The sequence below is a fragment of the Myxocyprinus asiaticus genome, chromosome 23 (assembly GCF_019703515.2).
Source record: "Myxocyprinus asiaticus isolate MX2 ecotype Aquarium Trade chromosome 23, UBuf_Myxa_2, whole genome shotgun sequence".
Taxonomy (NCBI): Eukaryota; Metazoa; Chordata; class Actinopteri; order Cypriniformes; family Catostomidae; genus Myxocyprinus; species Myxocyprinus asiaticus.
Genome location: NC_059366.1, coordinates 45,359,209 through 45,377,255, shown reverse-complemented (window position 1 = coordinate 45,377,255; position 18,047 = coordinate 45,359,209). Strand labels below are relative to the sequence as shown.

Sequence of the window (18,047 nt, the reverse complement as noted above, 5' to 3'; positions counted from 1 at the left end):
CATTCAGGTGATGGCCGCTCCGTTTCTATTTTTGATGCACTGTACAGCCACAGTAAGTCACTTATTTTGCCAGTCCAACTGAACTAAAATGATTTCTATTTCAAATATGTATAAACTTATTGCTATGTAAGTCATGTCCTTTTACAGTATATTCAAATAACATCTCACATTACATCAAAGCAGCTCGTGATATTTCTCAACTCGCATGTCAAAACGGGACTGCTACCTCCAATGGGTCTGCCGTTCTCATGAAATACAATATCAAGTATCATTACTCCACTAAACATGCAGATCAGTCTGCTAGGTAGTTGTGAGGGAGAGATGAGTCACTCAACTCCAAAAACGTCTGTCCACCATGCATCAATAACTGTTGGCTATAACTGCGCTGTAGTATATTAGGTGCAGAAGAATTAACAATTGCTATGCAAAATGACTTGAATCTAGAAAAACCCAACCTTTTAACCCTGGAAGAGACTGCCAAAATGACACCCTAAAGTCTGGCATGGCCCAGCAAAAAGAGATGAACCACATCTGGCCAATAAATCGAACAAAGGAGACTTGTCCAAGATCACACTCCCCTCGGGGAGTCCCCCCTTGGGAGCCTGAAGCTCCCTTTAGGTTGTTGATTTGAGACAATTTATGAATGCCAAATGGCTGGTCAAGGAGACTAACCATTCTGCTAAAACAGCAAAACAGCATGATTTCAACAAAAAGGACCATTAGTCAGAGAGTCCCCTGCAACCCACAGGACAGTGACATAGGGCAGACTCAGCATGACCTTCTGAACTTCCACACAGGCACCGAACTTTTGACTCTATGCATGTTGGACAAAGCATACAAGATCATTTTTTATCCCAGGCTTAACCTGACACTATACCCTGACAATCATGTTTCTCATAAAGTGTAATGTATTATCCATGTTGTAAAACCAATGAATTAACCATTATAACTTTTTATCTGGCATCCTATTTGGAGCTCTCAGTTTAAGAACAAAGGAAGGGAGGTCCCACTCCCTTCTTCTCGAAGTTACACTCAAGAGAGTGAGATCTGAAACTGTGAAATTCCAAGACTGTATTGACTAGATTAGACCTAGTCATTTTACTGTATCATACTACCTCATGTAAGGTTGTCCTGGCTTTAACCATATGATTTATTCTTATTACTTTCGTAATCACTTATCATGAATGTTACTACCATTGCAATTATTATTATTATTCTCATGTTTACTATCGTTGAGATTCTTTTGGCATTTCAGGAATTTTTATGTTAATTCATTTTTGATAATATATTCAGTTGCATCCAAGATATAAAATGTATGGTTAAAACGTACTTTTTCAAATGAGAATTTTTAAGAATCCTTTACACAAAGGATTGTAAATCAACTTTGAAAAGGAAGGAAAGAGTTGACCATGTTACTCAGAAAAGGCACTTCTGATTGGCTTAGGACACCTTTGGGGTGCAGCCAATCTACACTCAAGACTCTGGTACCAAGGAAGAACGCTCTCTCTCTTCTCCGTTCTTCACTTCCTCTTCAGGTCTGCATCCTCCGTGCTCTAGCCCTCGTGGCTTGCAGCCTTGCCCCCACACCCCTCAAGTTCTGTGTAATGTAGAAGTCCAGGAAGGCTCTGAGGAAGCCCTTCTCTTCTCTGTGCTACAACACACACTCGTGACTGGAGTCGCACGTCTCCCTTGCGGAAGGCCTCGCTTCAAAGCCCCACCTCATCATCCAAGCAGCAGACACCCACGAACTTAACAGAGGTCCAAAACATCAACGGAACAACCAGAACTTTCTACAAAGAGCCAAAAAACCAAGCAACGCAAGGAAACGCAAGTACATCTCCAGACTTTGCTGAAAGTGCTGGTGTCTCTCTAATATAATTCGAGTTATCTGATTACAAGACTGAATTAAGTATCAATGGTTCTTAAGGCATTGTCTACAGACTCCATAAAGTTAATTTTCTCTGTACAGATCAGTTCATTCACCTTCTGTTACAATCAACTCACCAACCTGTTTCATGTTTTATGTGTTAGATTAGTTTTTATGTTTAGATTAGCAATAAAGTCTTGTTTGTATTCAAAGATAATTTGACTGTGGTAATTTTTGATAAATAATCTCGTCACTTGATTTTTCAAAGATCCGGCCCTAAAGCTATACCTAAAATATTTGTGATCTTATTTTCAATAAGCCATGAGAATAATATTACTCCAATAATTGAATTAATCATAATTCCCTTATTAAAGCTAATTCCTCACTATAGAAATTGTGAGCGAATACAACGAGCTGTTGTATTACGATTCTAATGGTGGAGAATTTTATTCAGACAAATAATCTAATTATTTGTCATTTATCTTTCTTATAATGGTTGTCAAACACGACTAATTCCTTTATAAATTCCTTACATAATGATGGAGGTGCACGGGCACTTTAACCAATACCATGTACATTTATACTACCAAACATTCCTACAGCACCCATAACTAAAATTATTAACTGAGCGCTATTCACTGGCGCATTACGCCTCTGCATCAGTCCACAGCACCATGGCAAAAGAAATAATATTTCGTTGTGAAATTTAGGGTGACCAAACATCCTCTTTTTCACAGACATGTCCTCTTTTTCAGACCCAGACAAAAGCGTCCGGCTGGGATTTCAAAACTGGCTAGAAATGTGTAGGATTTGTCTTTGTCTTCATATTGATGTGATTTCTACAGTTAGGACTATTATATATTCTGTGTATTTTGTATTGCGCATCAGTTTTCACATGTTTGCGTGTCCTTATGTGATTATTCTCTCTCGCTCAATCACTCTCTGTGCACGCTGTGCGAATAGAACACCTACTTCATCAGACTCACGCTTACTGTATTATTTTTAACTGAAAATATTGACTGTATCAAGACAACATCAAGTATACTGCATATCAGGGAAATATGAGGGTAGAAACAAGCCCTGCATCTCTATTCACATTCTATCTATTCTATTTTTTAAAGTCAGTTTCTTTATAACCACATGCCCAAGTCTTAGCAACAGAAAGCTAACTTTCCACTGTAATTCCCCAGGGGAAAAAAAGATATATTGAACACACATTGACCTTTACTGGGGCCAGAGTATGTGAGCGGAGTGGAAGCAGAGCGAAGAGTGGAGTGCCATGATTTTGCCTGGAGTGAGGAGTGGGTTTTTAAAAAATCCGAGTGTCACTGTTTTCTCTCGCTCCAAGAGCGCTCCACTCCATCATGGACACAGCACCTGTTAACGGTCCTTAGTGTAGTAATTGACCACGTGTTAAGCAGTGTTAAACACTATTGGCATCAAGGAAAGATGGAATTTCTGATCAAATCTAATGGCACTTGGTAATATTCGACCTCCCGTGCAAAGGCTACTTTCTCTTTCACTCTCTGTATTCTGTTCATGCTCTCTATTATTGAGGAAAGCTTACGGTAAAGCTTGACTTAACTACATGCTTGTGTCTCGTCTCTTTATTCCTACATCAACTGGCGTATATTGAAAATTAATGATGGGATGGCAAAGGAGAACACGAGTGGGAGGGTGATTGCCACGATCAAAGGTTTGTTGTGAAACCCTAAAAGACGTGTCCAGAAAACACAATGATAATCCATTCACATGTGGAGAGAAAATCTAAAGGTCAGTAATACATATATATCTCTCTCTCCCCGTTACATATTTTGAATAATCATATCATCATTCTAATCTAATGCATCGCAATATTGACTGTAGGCTATTATGTCCCGCATTAAATAGAATTGAACTTTTAATGACCTAAAACACCAACTGAACTAATTAATATGTTAATATTGCATAGTTTGTCTTTAATCGATTGCCATCTAAATATATTTTAGTGCCATAGTCTAATTTATGCGTTATACATTTGCAGATGAAGAAGCTCAGCAAATGCGAACAGAGAGAGATAGATTTAAAAGCTAGTATTTCTCAAAGTGAACTCTACATTAGACATACAGATTTGATAGTCATCTAGTTTTGATTAAAATTGCAAAACATTCTGAGAATGTAATTTTTTCATTCACAGAATTATAGGGCAAAGTTAATTAAAAGAAGTGCAATAATAGAAAATAATAGGCAATAATACATAGGCCTAATAATGTTTTTTTTTTTTTTTTGTTTTGTTTTTTTTGATAATTTATTAATTTTATTTAATGTAATGTTTTGTTTTCATTCTGGTATTTATTTATTTTTTTCATTTGGTAATTTATATTTTTATTTTAAGTTTTTTTTTTTTTCATCTAGTAATTTATTTAATTGATCAGACCCAGAGAATGCTGCCGACATGTTTCAAAAGCAAGCTATAAAAATAATTTATTTAGTCTTGGGCTATTGTTAGTGTTCCAATAAAGCACATTGTAGCTTTTCTTCTAGTATTGTGTATTTATTTTTCATTTAATACATCTTCTGCATGGAAGGTTGTGATATTTAAAAGCATACTGAAATAACTTTACAGAGGAGAGGTAGTTGGGCACTAATTTTGCCATGGAGCGAACACGGAGCAGGGGTTTCACTAATCCAGGAGCGGGAAATGGACAACCCGGAGTGGAGCTGGAAAGGAGTGATAAAAGAATGCTCTGAGCGCAGAGAGGAAATTGTTGCCACTCCACTCAACTCACATACTCAGACTGGGGCATCTTTGCACTATGTGAGCTAAACTGTCACAATGGAACCTGCCATTACACAGGGGTGTAGGTTTCAGGACATAATTGAAGGAACACAAAACCCTCCCACCACCACCACCAAAACAAAATCTACACCTCTCTTTAATTCTATGCCTGCAGTAAATCAGAGACTATAAACAGCTTATTAAAGGCTTTTCAGCTTAATTTAAAAAGCAAAAATACAAAAGGTGATACACAAAAATATCAAACTATTGTTTTGGTGAACAAAGTTTGTAATTGATAAATTGTGTAATTTTTGGACATTTAAAACCCATGTGACAACCTACCCCAATAAATTTGAACGATTCATAGAAATAACCGTCTCCAAAAGGCATCGCTCCTTATACAAAACAGTGGCATATGAAGGAATCGATGTCTAATGGTTGGAGTTGGCATCAGTTCATCCTCTGAAGTCCATTGTAATAGACTGAAATGATGTCTGGCTGGCACATGCTGCATTTAGTCGTCATCACTCAGAGACACGTAGCAGTGGAGTCTGACACCATGCAGGAACAGAGCTGGACTTGTCCGGCTCTGGTAACCTTGGGATATGAATTCCGAAGTTGAGACAGGGAAACAAATAGAATAAAATTAGCGTAAATGCCATTTAATTTTATGCAGAGTTATAGATCATGATAAATGTTTCTGGTTCCAGCAGACCTAACTAAAAGCAGCCTAACTGTGAGTTGATGGATAAATTAGGTGTATGTCTGGCTAAATAGATGAGTCTTTAGTCTAGACTTAAACTGAGTGAGTGTGTCTGCATCTCAAACAGTGTTAGGGAGACTATTCCATAGTTTAGGAGTCAAATAGGAAAAGTATCTCCGTCCTTTTGTGGATTTTGATATTTTTGGAACTGTGAACAGGCCAGAATTTTGTGATCGTAATGAACGTGATTGAATATAGCATGTCAGGAGGTCACTTAAGTACCATTCAAAGCTTTGTACGTAGTTAATAGAATTTTAAAATTAATATGAAATTTAACAGGTAGCCAATGTAACGATGATGAAATGGGGCTGATATGATCATATTTCTTGGTTCTAGTCAGCACTCTGGCTGCTGCAATTTGAACTAAGTGAAGTTTATTTATTGATCTTGCTGGACATCCTCCCAGTAATGCATTACCATAATCTAGTCTTGAGGTCATGAATGCATGAATTAGTTTTTCGGCAACAGAGAGAATGTGTCGTAACTTAGCAATATTTCTGAGGTGGAAGAATGCTATTCTACAAACACTGGAAATTTGATTTTCAAAGGACAGATTGGTATCAGATATAACACCTCAGTTCTCCGCTGTAGAATTATATTTTAGCAGCTTGTTTTTAGAGGTTTTTGGTCCAATAATTAGTACTTCTGTTTTGTCAGAATTGAGTAGAAGGATATTTCTGGCTATCCAATATTTGATTTTATTTATACACTCTGCTAATTTGGAGAATTGTGAAATTTTGTTGGGTTTTGAAGAAATATAAAGTTGGATATCGTCAGTATAACAGTGGAAACTAATTCCACGATTCCTGATAATATCTCCCAGGGGAAACACATATAAGGAGAAAATCAGAGGCCCTAAAACTGATCCCTGTGGCACTCCATCCTCAACTTTTGTTTGATTTGACAATTCCTCGCTAACACATACAAAGTGGTAGCAGTCTGCTAAATAGGACCTAAACTATGCTAATGCAAGTCTACATATGCCAACATAATTCTCCAGCCTATTCAAGAGAATGTCATGAAGAGACATGAAGCAATAGAAGAGAAATGCAGCCACGATCAGATGATAACAGCAAGTCATTTGTAACTCTGATAAGTGAAGTCTCTGTACTGTGATGGGGCCTAAATCCTGACTGAAATTCTTCATATATATACTATTTCTCTGTAGAAATTAACATTGTTTGGAGGACACTACCTTTTCTAGTATTTTTTACATAAATGGGAGATTTGAAATTGGTCTATAATTAGCCAATTCTCCAGGATCAAGTTGTGGCTTCTTAATAAGCGGTTTGATAACTGCCATTTTAAGTTTCTTGGGACATGTCCTAAGGATAATGAGGAGTTAATAATATTAAGAAGAGGTTCTGAGATTACAGGGAATACCTCTTTAAGAGCTTAGTTGGTATTGGATCTAACAAACATGTTGTTGATTTTGATGTTTCAATAATTTTTGTTAGCCCTTTATGAACTATGACAGCGAAGGATTGAAGTTGGTTGAGAGCAAAATTATGAGACACTGTTTTCTGAGATGCTGTGACAAACGATTGCATAATTCCAATTTTATTTCTGATGATTTCAATTTTATCAGCAAAGAAATTCATGATGTCATTACTATTGTGCTACGACAGAATATCTGGTTCAGTCGAGGCTTTATTCATAACCAATTTAGCCACAGTACTGAATAAACACCTAGGATTGTTGTGGTTATTTTCAATGAGTTTGCTAAAATATGCTGACCTGGCAGCATAGACGAGGTAATGATCTGAGATGTCATCGCTCTGCGGTAGAACTCCATATGACAGAATTAAATCTAGTGTATGATTATGGCGATGAGTTGGTCCTGTCACATTTTGTCTGACTCCAAGAGAGTTGAGAATTTCGATTAATGCTAATCCCAATGTGTAATTTTCATTATCTATGTGAATGTTGAAGTCACCAACAATTAAAGCTCTATTGACAGTAATTAATAGATCTGATAGAAAATTTGCAAATTCACCAAGGACATAAAAAACGCCAAAAATGTCACTATAAATTGCAGCAACACCTCCTCCTTGACCCTTCAGATGAGGCTCATGTTTATAACAGTAACCTGGGGGAGTAGATTCATTTAAACTAATATATTCATCCAGTTTAAGCCAGGATTCATTAAAACAGAGTGCATTCAAACTATGATCTGAAATCATTTCATTTACTGTTCATTTACTCAAGACAGTGAGTCATTTTACTTAGAAGCGGGGAAATGAGGAGGCCAAATAGAGGGATTATATATTGTAAGAAGTAAGTGTGTATAAGGAATAGACAACACTTTTGATTCAAGCAAAATTAGAGTATACTTAAGTTTTATTATTTTCAGGTCATTAAAAATGAGGCTTTTTCCTCCCTTTAAATGGTTACCTAATAATGTATTAACATTAAGGTCTGTCAATGCCAAAAGCAAACTGTAGTTTGATTCTTTTTTTTAAGGTTGAATAAGTAGGCTACTGTAAGTTGTCAGTGAAGTAATACAGGGAATCAACCTTACACTTTGCTATTTCAACCTCAATGTGAAGAGGTTTTAGACCTTTTCAGATGTTTTGACTCGCTAATGTTTTAAGTTGTTTTGCTGAGATAGGGCTCCACCTAGTGTTGGAAATAAAAAAACAACCCTGTGAAAGTTGTCCTCATGTTTGTCTGACTTGTGTGATGTACAATTAAATCTACATTTATTCCTCTGGCAGACCCTTTTATCAAAAGTGACTTAATTTTATCCAAACATATATATACATATATATATATATATATATATATATATATATATATATATATATATATATATATATACAGTTGTGCTCAAAAGTTTGCATACCCTTGGAGAATTGGTAATATATGTACCATTTTTAAAGAAAACATGAGTGAGCAGGCAAAACACATTTCTTTTATTTCTTATGGGATTCATATTCAACTGTAGGTTATAACAGAATGGCACAATCATAAAACAAAACATGGCAACAAAGAAAAAAATGAAATGACCCCTGTTCAAAAGTCTGCATACCCTTAGTTCTTAATACTGTGTATTGCCCCCTTTAGCATCAATGACAGCGTGCAGTCTTTTGTAATAGTTGTCTATGAGGCCCCAAATTCTTGCAGGTGGTATAGCTGCCCATTCGTCTTGGCAAAATGCCTCCAGGTCATGCAAAATCTTTGGTCATCTTGCATGAATTGCACGTTTGAGATCTCCCCAGAGTGGCTCGATGATATTAAGGTCAGGAGACTGTGATGGCCACTCCAGAACCTTCACCTTTTTCTGCTGTAACCACTGGAGGGTCACCTTGGCCTTGTGCTTAGGGTCATTGTCATGCTGGAAAGTCCAAGAGTGTCCCATGTGCAGCTTTCGTGCAGAAGAATGCAAATTGTCTGCCAGTATTTTCTGATAACATGCTGCATTCATCTTGTCATCAATTTTCACACGATTCCCCGTAACTTTAGAGCTCACACACCCCCAAAACATCAGTGAGCCACCACCATGCTTCACAGTGGGGATGGTATTCTTTTCACTATAGGCCTTGTTGACCCCTCTCCAGACGTAGCGCTTATGGTTGTGACCATAAAGCTCTATTTTGGTCTCGTCACTCCAAATTACAGTGTGCCAGAAGCTGTGAGGCGTGTCAAGGTGTTGTCGGGCACATTGTAACCGGGCTTTTTTGTGGCATTGGCGCAGTAAAGGCTTCTTTCTGGCAACTCGACCATGCAGCTCATTTTTGTTCAAGTATCGTCGTATTGTGCTCCTTGAAACAACAACACCGTCTTTTTCCAGAGCAGCCTGTATTTCTCCTGAGGTTACCTGTGGGTTTTTCTTTGTATCCCGAACAATTCTTCTGGTAGTTGTGGCTGAAATCTTTCTTGGTCTACCTGACCTTGGCTTGGTATCAAGAGATCCCTGAATTTTCCACTTCTTAATAAGTGATTGAACAGTACTGACTGGCATTTTCAAGGCTTTAGATATCTTTTTATATCCTTTTCCATCTTTATAAAGTTCCATTATCTTGTTACGCAGGTCTTTTGACAGTTCTTTTCTGCTCCCCATGTCTCAGTATCTAGCCTGCTCAGTGCATCCACGTGAGAGCTAACAAACTCATTGACTATTTATACACAGACACTAATTACAATTTAAAAAGCCACAGGTGTGGGAAATTAACCTTTAATTGCCATTTAAACCTGTGTGTGTCACCTTGTGTGTCTGTAACAAGGCCAAATATTCAAGGGTATGTACACTTTTGATCAGGGCCATTTGGGTGATTTCTGTTATCATTATGATTTAAAAAGGAGCCAAACAACTATGTGATAATAAATAGTCAGTCATATTTTCATCAATGCCAAAATTTCTGAAAGGGTATGCAAACTTTTGAGCACAACTGTATATATATATATATATATATATATATATATATATATATATATCAGTATACACACACACACACACACACACACACACACTTTCTGCCTTCTGCAGAACACAAATGAAGATTTCTAGAAGAATATCTCAGCTATTTAGGTCCATACACTGCAAGTGAAGCTCAGAAAAGCACATAAAGGCAGCATAAACGTAATCCATATGACTCCAGTGGTTTAATCCATGTCTTCAGAAGTGATAAGGTAGGTGTGGATGAAAAACAGATAAAACAGAAGTCCTTTTTTACTGTAAATCTCCACTTTTACTTGCATAATCTTCTTTTGTTTTTGGTGATTCGCATTCTTTGTGCATATTGCCACATACTGGGCAGGAAGGAGATTTATAGTAAAATAGAACTTAAATGTTGATCTGTTTCTAACTCTCACCTATTATATCGCTTCAGAAGTCATGGATTAAACCACTGGAGTCGTATGGATTACTTTTAAGCTGCTTTTTGGAGCTTCAAAGTTTTGTCAATATTCACTGGCATTGTATGGACCTACAGAGCTGATATATTCTCTAAAAATCTTCATTTGTGTTCTGCTGAAGAAAGTAAGTCATAAACATCTGGGATGTCATGAGGGTGAGTAAATGATGAGAGAATTATCATTTTTGGGCAAACTATCCCTAAGTTGACATTTTAAGCATGATTAAAAATTTGTACAGCCTTATCTCATTATTCTCTGAATCAAATTTCCACATTCAACTCCTACTACTTCCTACTTCACTTTTATTGTCACACAACCATATACACAAGTGCAATAGTGGGTGAAAGTCTTGGGTGCAGTTCCAAGCAACATAGCAGTCGTGACAGTGATGAGACATATACCAATTTACAATAAACATCAGATTTACACAACACAATTTAAAATCTAATATACACATAATTACACACAACACAATATACAAATAATAAAATACAATGTACAGTATACAATACACACAATATAGAATACACATTATACAATTAAAACAGTATATATAAAATATACAGTATGTTGTATTGTACTGTATTGACATTCAGGCTGTCGGTTGATAGTCAGTTGCCAGTGTGTTGTTAAGAGAGAATATAATTTATGACAGTCCAGTGTAAGATTAATAAAGTGCAGTGCTGATGTATATTGATCGTGGGAGATCAAGAGTTCAGAAGTCTGATTGCTTGGGGAAGAAGCTATCATGGAGTCGGCTGGTGCGGGTCCTGATGCTGCGATACCACCTGTCTGATGGTAGCAGTGAGAGTAACCCATGGCTCGTGTGGCTGGAGTCTCTGATGATCCTCCGAGCTTTTTTCACACACCGCCTGGTATATATGTCCTGGAGGGAGGGAGGGAAGCTCACCTCCGATGATGTGTCTGGCAGTTCGCACCACCCTTTGCAATCTGCAGTGTTAGAAATGTTACTTATAAGATTCTTTCTCAGCCCTGAAACTCAAACCATTTTCTGATGCACTGGTCTGATGTTATACGATATCAAAATATTAAGAAATCTTAGCAATTAAAGAAAACTTTCAAGGTTTACATAAAAGCGCAATATTTAGTTTATGCCAGTCTGAACCACATTTTCACAAATTCGTCAAAATAATAAAATCTAATATCATTAAGTGAATTGTTGTATTTAATCCCACAATGTTATTTTATTGTTTGTAATTTTAAATGTTTATTACATTTTATATTAAATAATATAAAATATATATATATATTTAAATATTTTATTTTTAATTAATTTGATACATTTTTAACATTTTTGTAATTAATTCAAACAATTTTATTTTACTTATTATCAACTGAGCAATATTTTTCTGTCATTTCCCACTGGCTTTACTTGTCACCAAGAATAAAGCACACAGTAGTAGTTATAGTTTCAGTAACCTTTCTGAAACCTTTTTTAGCAAAGTTATGCAGTTAGTTTAGTTGGGTTTTTAAGGAGTAAAATACATGTGCTCACTTAACTGGGAAAATTTGAGATTAAATGCGTTAAATTATTAATGTGAATAGCATTACTGTAAAACATTATTTCCATTGCCGCCTCTTATCATCTTTATGAAGAAATTGTGTACAATTCATTATACAGATAATTCATAATCCTTATTAGTCATATAGGGTTAGAAGAACCTACAGTAACTCTAGGTTTGCAAAAAAAAAAAAATACAGACAGACAGAAAACATAGAGTTCCAACAAGAAATCTAAAATGAATCATTTCAAAGTGACACTATGCTAAATATAGAGGTAATGTGACATTCAACCGCAGTTTCAAAATCCTCATTATGAACCACTTCTGTGGAAATCTGCTCTCTTCAGCGCAGCTGCAGCATGTGCTGTCTAACCACTTTTTATAAGTGATCCCAGTACTCAACACTAGTTAATACTACTAACCTGTCAGAGTCAGATACTAACACAGAATGGAGCACTTCAGCAAACTCACCGCACCTGCTGCTGTTAAACTTCGGTAAGAAAGAACGTTTGAATTATTTATCATCCTAGTTTTATTGTTATTTATGTACAAGGAAGTTGTCTGCATTCAGTTTCAGTCACATTAATGTTGGCAAACACAACAAAGGGTGACATGTTACAATGATTAACTTTAGATAGTGAATAAAACTGTTGTATTTAGAATGAGATCTAAAAGGTTGTACTTTGCAAATCTGTAAATTGCATTGACAAATATGTGCTTGCAACTAAAACATCAGCAAATTTTCTTCACTGTAAAAGTGGTCACCTGCCATTGTTACCATTTATACCTGATCTAACCCTTAACATTAGTTTTGTTGGTGTTACCTAATGTGTTCAGGTTGATTCAGTGATATTAAATAATATTTTGTCTTGAATAAAACCAGTAATTTTGATCTTACAACTGTCACGCCTCCATCAGACTCTCAGCCTCATTCCACACTCCGCACCCTCTCACCAGAGTATTAATCACACACACACCTGGAAACAATCAACTAGGCAATCACAGACTCCTTATATACTCACCTCGTGCTTTCCTTCAATGTCTAGTCTCAATAAGGAATGCAAAGACTGTGCTGCTCTCCCGTAGTGTTCTCTCATCTTCAAAGATTATCTACTCAAGATCCTCATCTAGTATGGTATTCTATACCCCTAAGTATTTGTTCTTCCACTGCTCTGATCTGCTGTACCATTGTCTTGAAGATCATCTATTACTGTTCATACCTGATCTGTTCATCTGCTCAAGTGTTCATTTCTCACCTTGTAATCGGCTGCATCTTCAATAAAAGTCCCAGCATTTAGAGTCATTACCTTCATCGGTGTGTACGCTTACTGATGACAACAACATGGTTAACATTTCTTTTTAGTGTATCAATAATGATAATTGGTAAGTTTCTATACATTAACATTATCTAATGCATTAGGTATCATGAACTAACAATAAGCGATTTTGCATTTATTTATTCATCTTGGATAATATAAATAAAATAATTGTGTATAATGTAAATAGTATAAATATACTATTGTTAATTCATGTCAGTTCATGATGCATTAATATTAACATATATTTCATGTTAAAAAGTATTAGTATGTAGAAATGAAAAATTAACCAAGATTAATGCTGCAAAAGTGTTACTCATTGTTTGTTCATGTTAACCATTGTATCAACCATGTTAACGTGTACAACCTTATTGTTACCGGATAGCTTTCATCTCTCAAAACAATGTACAGCAGGAAGTTACTGAAATGTCATTGTGAAATCCTTTTTAAAAAAAGTACTAAGAACTGTGATGTGATCAATCAATAATGCTAGTGAGATCTAATGACCACAGCTATCAATACAGGTGAACAGAGGATGTGTATATGACTGGATTTTATTTATATATGTATTTATTTGGGGGGTTGAGGTTGGGATTTGTGGAGACTGTAGTGTGGTGGATAAAGACAGCACTGTGGACTATAATTGTTCATAATATGTCTGGGTGACCTCTGTCTCTCATACACAAACACAGACATGAACTACATCAGATGGTATGGCTCTATTACATCATGATGGTGCCGCAGATGGATGCCTCGGTGTGGAGCGCTTCTATTGTTTTGTTTTTGTTTGTTGGTCTTGTGTTTAGTAATCTTTTTCCAGTCAGTTTTACCAGAGACGAACTGCTGAACATTCGACAGCATATACCAGTCAATCTTTTCCTGGATTTTGAATATTCGGACATTTTGTTTGACATTTTAGTTGGAAGCACGGCTGTGTTGTTTAAACGTGCTATGAGACGCAGGCGAGGAAGACGAGCCGGTGTGCTGGTCAAACTCCGTCGGCGGGGCTTTCGAACAACGCTGCCAAACATTCATCTTGCGAATCTCCGCTCTCTCCCTAACAAAACGGACGAACTACATCTCCTCACCCACACAAACAAGGACTTTTCAACCTCTGCTGCCTTGTGCTTCACAGAAATCTGGCTGAGTGAAGCCATTCCGGACAGCGCGTTACATCTGCCAGGCTTCCAACTGTTCAGAGCAGATCGCGTCGCGTAGTTAATGGGGAAAACGAGAGGCGGTTGAACATGCTTTTACATCAATGAAAGATGGTGTACAGATGTAACAACGTTAAAGAAGATGTGCTGTCCTAATTTGGAAGTGCTCTTTATTAACTGTAAGCCTTTCTACTCGCTGCAGGAGTTTTCCTTGTTTATTCTGGTGAGTGTTTATATCGCACCAAACGCGTGTTTGAATGCGGCGCTGCATCAGCTGGCTGATCAAATCTCAGAACAGCAATACCCGGACTCAGTTATTATTATTCTTGGGGATTTTAACATAGCAAACCTCACATGTGAACTGCCCAAATACAAACAGCACATCACATGCCCCATCAGAGACAGAAATATACTGGATCACTGCTACACAACATTAAAGGATGCATATCGCTCTGTCCGTAGAGCAGCTTTGGGACTCTCTCTGATCACTGTCTGGTTCATCTTCTTCCAACCTACAAACAGAAATTAAAATCTGCTAAGCCAGTAGTAAGGACTGTAAAGAGATGGACCAATGAAGCAGAGCTGGAACTACAAGCCTGCTTTGACTGCACTGATTGGAGTGTTTTTGAGGCTGCAGCCACAGACCTGGACGAGCTCATAGATACTGTTACATCATATATCAGTTTCTGTGAGGATATGTGCATTCCCACTAGGACTTATTTAACAACGACAAACCATGGTTTACAGCAGAACTCGGGCAGCTTCGTCAGGCCAAAGAGGATGCTTACAGAGTTATAAATTACAGGACTCTAACTCCCAACCCTGTAGGGAACCAACAACTGGCTGATGACCTGTATGTGTTCTACTGCAAGGTGGTATAGTGGGCTAAAGCACATAACTGGTAATCAGAAGGTTGCTGGTTCAATCCCCACAGTCATCACCTTTTTATTTTTTCTTTAACTCCAGGGGGATTGTCCCTGTAATAAGTGCACTGTAAGCCGCTTTGGATAAAAGCATCTGCCAAATGCATAAATGTAAATGTACTGCAGATTTGAAAGGCCCAATCTCACGCCCCACACCCACTCTGACCTTCACTTCACACAAACACCAACACCTCCTGCAAACCCACCCTCCCCCCTCCTGTTACTCAACCTGCACTTAAGCCACATCTTTTGAAAACAAAGTTTAAGGGAAGCACAGGGCCCAGATGGCTTTTCACCTGCATGTCTTCGATCCTGTGCTAACCAGCTGGCCCCCATCTTCACACAGATCTTCAATAGATCACTGGAGCAGTGTGAAGTCCCATGCTGCTTCAAACATTCCACTATCATCCCCATCCCAAAGAAACCAAAAATCACAGGACTTAATGACTACAGACCTGTCGCCCTGACGTCTGTGGTCATGAAATCATTTGAGAGACTGGTGTTGGCCCACCTGAAGGACATCACTGGACCCTTTCTAGATCCCCTTCAATTTGCTTATCGAGCAAATAGGTCTGTGGATGATGCAGTCAACATGGGATTGCATCATATCTTGCAACATCTGGACAGACCAGGGACATATGCAAGGATCCTTTTTGTGGACTTCAGTTCGGCTTTCAACACCATCATCCCAGCTATTCTCCGGACTAAATTACACCAACTCTCTGTTCCCATGTTTATCTGTCAGTCTATCTATCTACCAGCTTTCTGACGGACAGGCAGCAACTTATGAGACAGGGGAAATTCACTTCCAGCACCTGTACTATCAGCACTGGTGCCCTCCAGGGATGTGTGCTCTTCCCCACTACTCTTCTCCCTCTATACCAATGACTGCATCGCCAAGGACCCCTCTGTCAAGCTCCTGAAGTTTGCAGACGACACCACTGTCATCGGCCTCATCCGAGATGACGATGAGTCTGCATACAGAAGGGAGGTTAAACAGCAGGCTGTCTGGTGCAGTCAAAACAACCTTGAGCTGAACACACTCAAAACGGTGGAGATGATAGTGGACTGAACACCCCAACACCTTTTGGAACTTTTGCCTTCTGGCCGACGCTTCAGAGCTCTGAGCACCAGAACCGTCAGGCACAGGAACAGATTTTTTCCCTCAGGCTATCCATCTCATGAACAGTTAAAACTGCCCCTCTGAGCAATAATTAATGTGCAATACACAGCTTAGTCTTTTTATATTATCCAACACATCCAACCTCTTCTGCCATTACATTCCCTTGCACTGTACATAACCGATTTGTATTTAGATTTGCACTACGTGTGTGTGTGTGTGTGTGTGTATGTATGTATATATATTCATATGTGTGTGTGTGTGTGTGTGTATGTATGTATATATATTCATATGTGTGTGTGTGTGTGTATGTGTGTGTATATATATATATATATGTGTATATATATATATATATATATATATATATATATATATATATATATACAGGTGCATCTCAATAAATTAGAATGTCATGGAAAAGTTCATTTATTTCAGTAATTCAACTCAAATTGTGAAACTTGTGTATTAAATAAATTCAATGCACACAGACTGAAGTAGTTTAAGTCTTTGGTTCTTTTAATTGTGATGATTTTGGCTCACATTTAACAAAAACCCACCAATTCACTATCTCAAAAAATTACAATATGGTGACATGCCAATCAGCTAATCAACTCAAAACACCTGCAAAGGTTTCCTGAGCCTTCAAAATGGTCTCTCAGTTTGGTTCACTAGGCTACACAATCATGGGGAAGACTGCTGATCTGACAGTTGTCCAGAAGACAATCATTGACACCCTTCACAAGGAGGGTAAGCCACAAACATTCATTGCCAAAGAAGCTGGCTGTTCACAGAGTGCTGTATCCAAGCACGTTAACAGAAAGTTGAGTGGGAGGAAAAAGTGTGGAAGAAAAAGATGCACAACCAACAGAGAGAGCCGCAGCCTTATGATTGTCAAGCAAAATCGATTCAAGAATTTGGGTGAACTTCACAAGGAATGGACTGAGGCTGGGGTCAAGGCATCAAGAGCCACCACACACAGACATGTCAAGGAATTTGGCTACAGTTGTCGTATTCCTCTTGTTAAGCCACTCCTGAACCACAGACAACGTCAGAGGCGTCTTACCTGGGCTAAGGAGAAGAAGAACTGGACTGTTGCCCAGTGGTCCACAGTCCTCTTTTCAGATGAGAGCAAGTTTTGTATTTCATTTGGAAACCAATGTCCTAGAGTCTGGAGGAAGGGTGGAGAAGCTCATAGCCCAAGTTGCTTGAAGTCCAGTGTTAAGTTTCCATAGTCTGTGATGATTTGGGGTGCAATGTCATCTGCTGGTGTTGGTCCATTGTGTTTTTTGAAAACCAAAGTCACTGCACCCGTTTACCAAGAAATTTTGGAGCACTTCATGCTTCCTTCTGCTGACCAGCTTTTTAAAGATGCTGATTTCATTTTCCAGCAGGATTTGGCACCTGCCCACACTACCAAAAGCACCAAAAGTTGGTTAAATGACCATGGTGTTGGTGTGCTTGACTGGCCAGCAAACTCACCAGACCTGAACCCCATAGAGAATCTATGGGGTATTGTCAAGAGGAAAATGAGAAACAAGAGACCAAAAAATGCAGATGAGCTGAAGGCCACTGTCAAAGAAACCTGGGCTTCCATACCACCTCAGCAGTGCCACAAACTGATCACCTCCATGCCACGCCGAATTGAGGCAGTAATTAAAGCAAAATGAGCCCCTACCAAGTATTGAGTACATATACAGTAAATGAACATACTTTCCAGAAGGCCAACAATTCACTAAAAATGTTTTTTTTATTGGTCTTATGAT

General features: G+C 38.0%; 1 protein-coding gene across 2 annotated transcripts in view; it reads left to right on the top strand.

Moving 5' to 3' along the window:
• The first annotated feature begins 12,078 nt into the window (after positions 1–12,078).
• The window catches only part of LOC127414378 (B-cell linker protein-like), a 31,298-nt gene continuing 25,329 nt past the window's right edge, over positions 12,079–18,047 (top strand). Inside the window, exon 1 of one of the 2 annotated variants that reach the window (XM_051652375.1) lies at positions 12,079–12,263. In XM_051652375.1, coding sequence (XP_051508335.1) covers positions 12,217–12,263 — 47 coding nt within the window. In that variant the 5' untranslated portion in view covers positions 12,079–12,216. The remainder of the gene's footprint in view (positions 12,264–18,047) is intronic. The other variant, XM_051652376.1, reaches the window with a different exon arrangement.